This window comes from Sinocyclocheilus grahami, unplaced genomic scaffold (genome assembly GCF_001515645.1).
Source record: "Sinocyclocheilus grahami isolate Dianchi unplaced genomic scaffold, SAMN03320097.WGS_v1.1 scaffold757.1, whole genome shotgun sequence".
Taxonomy (NCBI): Eukaryota; Metazoa; Chordata; class Actinopteri; order Cypriniformes; family Cyprinidae; genus Sinocyclocheilus; species Sinocyclocheilus grahami.
In genome coordinates, this window is record NW_015505936.1 from 532,104 (window position 1) to 539,711 (window position 7,608).

Consider the following 7,608-nt stretch of genomic DNA (forward strand, 5'->3'; position numbering starts at 1 on the left):
ACTGTGTGTCTGTGTGTGTGTGAGAGAGAGTGTGAGTGTGTGTGTGTGTGAGAGAGTGTGTGTGTGTCTGTGTGTGTGTGTGAGAGACTGTGTGAGAGTGTCTGTGTGTGAGAGTGTGTGAGTGTGTGTGTGTGTGTGTGTGAGAGTGTGTGTGAGTGAGAGAGTGTGTGTGAGTGTCTGTGTGTGAGAGTGTGAGTGAGAGAGAGTGTGTGTGAGAGAGTGTGAGTGTGAGTGTGTGTGTGTGAGTGAATGAGAGAGAGTGTGTGTGAGAGAGTGTGAGTGTGAGTGTGTGTGTGTGAGTGAATGAGAGAGAGTGTGTGTGAGAGAGTGTGAGTGTGAGTGTGTGTGTGTGAGTGAATGAGAGAGAGTGTGTGTGAGAGAGTGTGAGTGTGAGTGTGTGTGTGTGAGTGAATGAGAGAGAGTGTGTGTGAGAGAGTGTGAGTGTGAGTGTGTGTGTGTGAGTGAATGAGAGAGAGTGTGTGTGAGAGAGTGTGAGTGTGAGTGTGTGTGTGTGAGTGAATGAGAGAGAGTGTGTGTGAGAGAGTGTGAGTGTGAGTGTGTGTGTGTGAGTGAATGAGAGAGAGTGTGTGTGAGAGAGTGTGAGTGTGAGTGTGTGTGTGTGAGTGTGAGTGTGTGAGTGAGAGAGTGTGTGTGAGTGTCTGTGTGTGAGAGTGTGAGTGAGAGAGAGTGTGTGTGTGTGTGAGTGAGTGTGAGTCTGAGTGAGACTGTGTGTGAGTGTGTGTTACTCAGTAATGATGAGATGAAGTGTCCTCTTCGTTGTTCTTCGCAGTACAGCAGCTCCCGAGCCGCGTCCACGCGCATCACGGACACGAGCGCCGCGCGCTTGCGCACCGCCTGCGGGAACGTCGTCAGTCATGAGTCGCCACATCGCGGCACTCGGTAAATACAAATGTAGTTTTTTTTATTGATCGAAATAACACGGCTCTTACCGACACATCCGACCTGTCCATCATCTCCGCGACGCACGCGACGCAAATGCCGCCGCGTTCCCACCGCAGCCCGTGAGCGTCGTGAATCTTCTCACAGATTACGTCTAAACTCGACATTTTTTCCACATAATACGGCATTAAATCGTCTCAGGGGGTTATTCTAGAGGCGATATATGAGTTTTACACTGTTAAAGCTATTAACAGATTAACGCGACAGAGAAAACGAATTAAAACGCTGCGCGAGGACGTCGGCCCGTTAGTCCGACCAATCAGAGCGAGATCACGAGGACCGTTAACCAATCAATTCTAACTCTGGAAAAACAGGCTTAAACAGGTTTAAAACGAAATAAGGGTGAAAATGACAAAATGTTGCCTGTATACATTTATTTATTTATTTTTGCATTAAAAAATCGTTGCAGTCAGCTATAATAACGTGTGTGAAGTTTTGAAACGGTTTTCACTAACTCATCTGATTATTCATATTTAGTTTAATATGTTTATAAACAAGGTTTGAGCACTTTTACCTTTAAAAAATGCTGAGTACTTTTTACTCATTAATGTCTGCTAATCTTCAATTATCTGCAGCAATGAATGTCTAATGTCAGCAAAAGTGGGGCATCAGCTAATATGGGACGAATAAGCTTTTGGTGTAGTTCTCATTTAAAAAGAAAATTACTGATAGCAATGGGTGGTCTTGAAATGTTGTAATAACAGTAATTTAACAATGTCAACATCTGATTAGTCAAATGTAAATCATAGGGGCATAGCCACTCAATTTTATGCAATGATGTGCACAAATGTCACAAACTGCATGGACAAGAGAAAGAAACGCACATGCTACACACATACTACATAAAAACAAATATGAAAGCATTAATACACAAGCACACAGTTGGAAAAAAAAAACAGTACACACAAGCAGGCAAATCATATGGCAATGTGGTATTTTTATACTACACATAATATATTGTACTTCTGTTGAAATGATTAAACAGAAGTACAGTATATTCTTTGTATAATCTTTGCTTTTTTGTTTTTGTTCTTCTGTTGGGGTGTTATAATTCTTTTGGTTTGTTGTGCTTTATTAATTCTTTATATCTGTTGAAGTGTTTTAATTAAATCAACATTACGTGTTTATGTGTTAACAATCCTCATGTCTATTTTTTATTCTTCTATTTTTTTAGTTATTCTTTTAAATTTAGAATTGTTTTATTGAAAAGATCATGTACAATGTCCTCTTGTAAGAAACTGTATCTAAGCACAAACTAGATAAATTGTGTGACTCACATTACCAGATGCAGTATCCCAAAAAGTCTGAATAATAAAATTAATCAATTTAATTAATTAATTAATAAATAAATAATAATAATAATAATAAAAACATAGTGGGAGATACAAGAGACGTTTAGAATTAAAGTTTAAATAAGTTTAAAATAGTTTAAAGCATAAATAGTGTTGGTAGAATAAATGTAATACCAAAAAGTGTACCAGATTTGCTGACTTCACCTTACACCAACTCCTTGTAAACATTTTGAGAAGACTGAACAATTCTTCCACAAAGTTATAGTTCGTTAAGTGTTGGGTATTTATTCAGAACGTTGAACATATTTGAATATTTTTTATTATAGATCAGTGAATAAACATTGACTGCCTAAACTTGCTTCAACCACTTCCGCCCAGTTACAGATGATGTCGTCGATCTATTTTATTATTGGTTAAACCATAGATATATTAGACATGTCTATGGGTTAAACCCATAAACGCCATCCGCCATTTTTTTGCAACCGGTTTTCTGCGTAGGCAGTTTCTGCGTTCAGACGTGAAGGAACGATGTAAACACCAGAAAATGCACACATTGCTTTTAAATAATGGGCACGCGTGTCGCGAAACTCTTTGCTCTACTTTGTGTTTTTCTTCTTTATAGGACTTCGCCTTCAATTCATGCAGGTAAAGGAAACAATCAGAAAAGAAAGTGAAAGTAACTTTTGAATTTGAACATTTGACGTATTTATAAGAACATAATTGAAATCTGATTACAAATGCATGCTGTATAGGAAACTTGAAAGCGAACTTATATTTCTATACTCCTATAACTAAGTATGAGTTTGGTCGATAATATGTCCATGAATATTCAGTATATTCTAGTCAAAATCTGAAATCTGAAATCACATATAATAAATAAAGGTGTTGGTAACTAGGCTGCTGCCATGTTGATCAAAATTTAGGTTAGGTCTCCCAGAGAACAGGTCTAGATCCATATGATAAGATTCAGTATATTTGGTTCTTTGTGTTGCTGAAACTTGAGACTTCATATGTTTTAACTGTTTTCTCCTTCAGGAATGTAACATTTTATCACATTTAAAACAGTGAATAGTTGTTTAATTCATATTTTATTGCTCTTCATTGCAGAGAAACACTCACTGTATTACATTTACACGGGTTTATCCAAACCTGTCTATCGGCCGGGCATCTATCAGTTCACTGCTATGGCTCTGCTAGATGACATACAGATTGTCTATTACAATAGTGAGGAACAGAAGAAGATTCCCAAACAGACCTGGATGGAGAAAATGCGGGATTACTGGGAAGAAGGCAGAAAGAACAAAAAACAGTGGATTGATGAGAATATCGACTCTCTGATGAAATGCACGAAACAAAATGAATCAGGTGAGAAACATTCCTACACTTTAATTTGAACCTAAATAAATTCATCATATTATATTTTCATAATTTTTTTTTCTTACCAACATTTCGATTCATCTCCATTTCAGATCTTCATGTTCTTCAGTGGAGACATGGTTGTGAAGTTGATCAGCAGGGAGATGAATCAAAACGCATTAATGAGTACTGCTATGATGGAGAGGACTTTCTGTCTTTCGATTATAAAGAGTCCCAGTGGGTCGCCCCACTTGACACTAATTTAATAACCAAGTGGAAATGGAATAATGTGCCAATCTTAAAACAACGCACAGCAGGCTACCTGGAGAAAGAGTGTGTGGACTGGCTCAAGAAATTCAGAGAATATGGAGACAAGGAGCTCGGAAAAGCTTGTGAGTAAATGTACAGTATTGATATTTGTTGTTTATATGCAAATGATTGATAAACAAATTCCTGTGTTTTCAGCTCCTCCAGATGTTCATGTGTTTGCAAGGAAATCCAGTGATGAAACCAAGCTGAAACTCATCTGTATGGCCACCGGCTTCTACGCCAAAGACATGATGATGACCATTAGGAAATATCGCACACCTCTACCTGAAAATGAGATTAAATCCACAGAAATCAGACCAAACCCTAATGAAACCTTCCAGATAAAGAACAGTGTGGAGATTCAGGAGGATGAAGAAGCAGAATATGATTGTTTTGTGTCCCACAGAACCCTTACAGAACCAATTATCATCAAATGGGGTAATCAAAGCAGTTACACATACATGCAGAAACATCACTTGATGAATTAAAAATAAATTTAAGTTGTGAATTTCCATTTTCCTCTATTTTGTGGATTTTTATAGATGGAAAATGCCAGAACTGCCCACCAGACACTGTCATAGTTATGATTGCAGCAGGGATTGGAGGTTTCCTTCTGCTGGCATTTGTTGCTTTTGTGGTTTACAAACTTTACATCATAAAAAAGAAAGGGATTAATGGTGAGTAGTCACTAATTAAGGATGATCCACACATTCTTGTTTTTGGTTTTTAAGACATTGAGACATTGGGATAGACTCCAGCATTCCTGTGACTTTACATAGGACAAGCAGTGTAGAGAATGAATAATTTACCCAAATATTTACCCCTAAAAGTCTGCTTTTGAGTTCCACTGGGGGAAAAAACAACATACAGGTTTGAAATAACATGACAATTTTTAAAATTTTGAGTGAGTTATTGCTTTAATGAAAAATATATTACTAAAATACAGCTGCAAGCAGCAATTAAGGTGCCAAGCACACCAGAGGCTAAATTTGGAGTATAGCTTGACACTGAGCAATTACTAATTACTTAGTAATTGCAACAATGAGTAATTAAAGACATTTTAAGACATTTAACAAAAAAAATTTTAAATCATAAATGCAAATCTTATAATATGATTTAATGGTTTAAAACTTTTGACCAATTTTAAATTGATGTGATGTGTTCTGTGTGAGGTGACAATGACATACATAAAGTTTGGTGTCAGTATGTCAAAGCTTTGCAGAGATACAGCCTCTGTAAATGTATTCACTCCAGTAAATGTATTAATGCAGTAAATGAGTGTCTATTGACATGAAATCCATAACTTTTTGTCAGCATGGTCTTAAGATGATCTAATTAAAAATCAAACCACCAGTCTAGGAGGACTTAGAAAATGTAAATTTTTAAAGTAAATCAAAATGGTACACAGGAGTACCTTCAGGACATGGTGCCAAAAACATGTACTGAGTTTCACCAGTGCATTCATAAAATACAGCATTGAAGGGTTAGTTCACCCAAAAATGAAAATTAGTCCATGTTTTACTCAACCTCAAGGCATCCTAGGTGTGTATAACTTTATTCTTTCAGACGAATCCAGTTGGAGTTACATTAAAAATTGTCCTGGCTATTCCAAGCTTTATGGCAGTGGGTGGGTGTTTTGTGTTCAACAGTCCAAAAGAAGTCAAATAAAGCACATCCATCCATACAAAAACATGCCTCACACGGCTCGGGGGGTGAATAAAGGCCTTCTGTATCGAATCCATGTGTTTTTGTAAGAGAAATATCCAAGAAATTAAATGATAGAAAATCATCATGCTCTTGACTAAATTAATTTGTAGTTTTAACAAGAATTAATCTATATTTAATTTATACAGTGAAGACTATGCAATGATATTTTACATTTAGTTATTTGGTTTTGGTACCTGGATACCTATAAACTTGAAAAAACTTTAACATTATTTCATTTGTATCTTTGTTCTATTTATTTATTTGTGCTATTTACACAATTTCAAACAGGGCCCACAGGTACAACCTGCACCAGGGCCCCGCAAACCCCACCTACGACCCTGACTCTGACCCTCAATGAGCAGACACCCTTGTTTTAGATAATAGTTATTTATACATTAGTGCAAATAATTTTTTTTAAATGTCTCACACCCTTTAGTTTTGAAAACCACAGACTTATCAACATCTGAAGAAGAGAAATATCCAATATCTAATTACTGTACAGATTGTTGATTTATTTTTATTAATGACACAGTTAAACAGACACTAACTCTCTGGACTCTGAACATGACTCCTATTTGGATATTTATTCACCTTTGTTAAATGTGTACTAAATATTTTGTCTGAGGATAGTCAGCACCAACACTAAGATGTGAGAACAGCTTTTCAGATTAAAAAAAATGCATCACTGGATCATTTATTTGCCTGGAATGTTGGTGAATCCTTATTTAACAGGTTAATTTATACAATGAATTGTAGTTTCTCCTACAGGACAAGACACTGGTAGTGAAACATCAGACAGCAGTGCCACAAGCTCAGTGGAGCCCATTCTCCAAAAGGTAATTATATTTTTAATGGAATGTCAGTGCTGTTTAGACACAATTCTTTTTTCCACAACTTTGTATTTATGTTTGGGACTGCAGTTGTCAACTACATTGAAGACAGGGACTATTCTGCTTAAGTCAAGCTGATACCACCATTTTGAGTCAAGGACAGCAAAATGCTTAGCATTTTAATGGGGTATTGAACTAGTAGATAGCAGTGGTAGAGGTAACGAATTACAACTACTCACGTTACTGTAATTAAGTAGTTTTTTCGGGTACTTGTACTTTTTTGAGTATATTTTTAAAGCTGTACTTTTACTTGTACTTAAGGAGAAATTAAGCCAAATGTATCTACTTCGTTATTTTTAAATCATAGTTTGTTACCGAGTATGCCCACAATTAGAATTGATATTCAAACCTTTGACGGCACTTCAGTAGCCGATAAAGATATCTGTAAACGGACCAATAACAGCCCTGATATCTGAACCGGGAAAAGCCGCCGCTGCAGCTGCAGCAGGTGAAGAGATGATCAGACAGTGAGGGAGCTCAGCGTTATTTATGGACTCAAAGTTTGGAGAAACAAACTACTTGGTAGTGTTATCATAAATATCTATATTTTGATACTGATACTGAAATACCTGACACGGTTCTATCACTTATTTTCTACAGTGTCTACCGAATATACACCAATACAAGTGGCGTCTCTCTCTCCTCTCCAAAGAGCTTGACACGCATCCGCCTCCGCCTCCGCCTCCTGTCGATTACTGAATGTCTGCGTGGGATTGCAGGTATTCCACATAATTTGAATCATTTATGGCGAGCACTTTATTGTAATATGAGAACACAGTCATGTAATCGCAGAAAACTGGATGCGAGCTCTCAAATAGGCCCAACTTACACAAATTTATTGCCTGTCCTCTCACTCCGATATTGCTTGTGTGCACATAGACTGTGTGCAATCACGATCTCTCCATGCTTTTAAAGTAGAAATTATTTCTCTTTGCTCCTGGATTAAACTTTGTCAAAAGTTATCAACCATTCAGAAGAGATCCACACCTGACCAATGAAAATCCTACTGGAAATTTTATTGGCTGTAAGTGAAATGCACCAGAAAGTCTTTCATCAATCAAAGATTGAACTTTAATTTCTCTACAATGTAAGGC

General features: G+C 37.0%; 1 protein-coding gene across 3 annotated transcripts; it reads left to right on the forward strand.

Annotated features, from left to right (window-relative positions):
- Positions 1-811: 811 nt before the first annotated feature.
- Positions 812-7,227, forward strand: LOC107561098 (zinc-alpha-2-glycoprotein-like). Of its 3 annotated transcripts, none has more exons than XM_016245451.1 (7): positions 812-900; positions 3,360-3,617; positions 3,722-4,000; positions 4,074-4,355; positions 4,460-4,594; positions 6,381-6,460; positions 7,115-7,227. In XM_016245451.1, the coding sequence occupies exons 1-7, from the start codon at positions 876-878 to the stop codon at positions 7,211-7,213; spliced, it is 1,158 nt and encodes a 385-aa protein (XP_016100937.1). In that variant the 5' UTR covers positions 812-875; the 3' UTR covers positions 7,214-7,227. The 3 variants fall into 3 exon arrangements, with proteins under 3 accessions (XP_016100937.1, XP_016100935.1, XP_016100936.1); XM_016245449.1 differs by lacking the exon at positions 812-900 and adding an exon at positions 2,741-2,897; XM_016245450.1 differs by lacking the exon at positions 812-900 and adding an exon at positions 2,741-2,897 and having other exon boundaries at positions 6,393-6,460.
- The last annotated feature ends 381 nt before the right edge of the window (positions 7,228-7,608 follow it).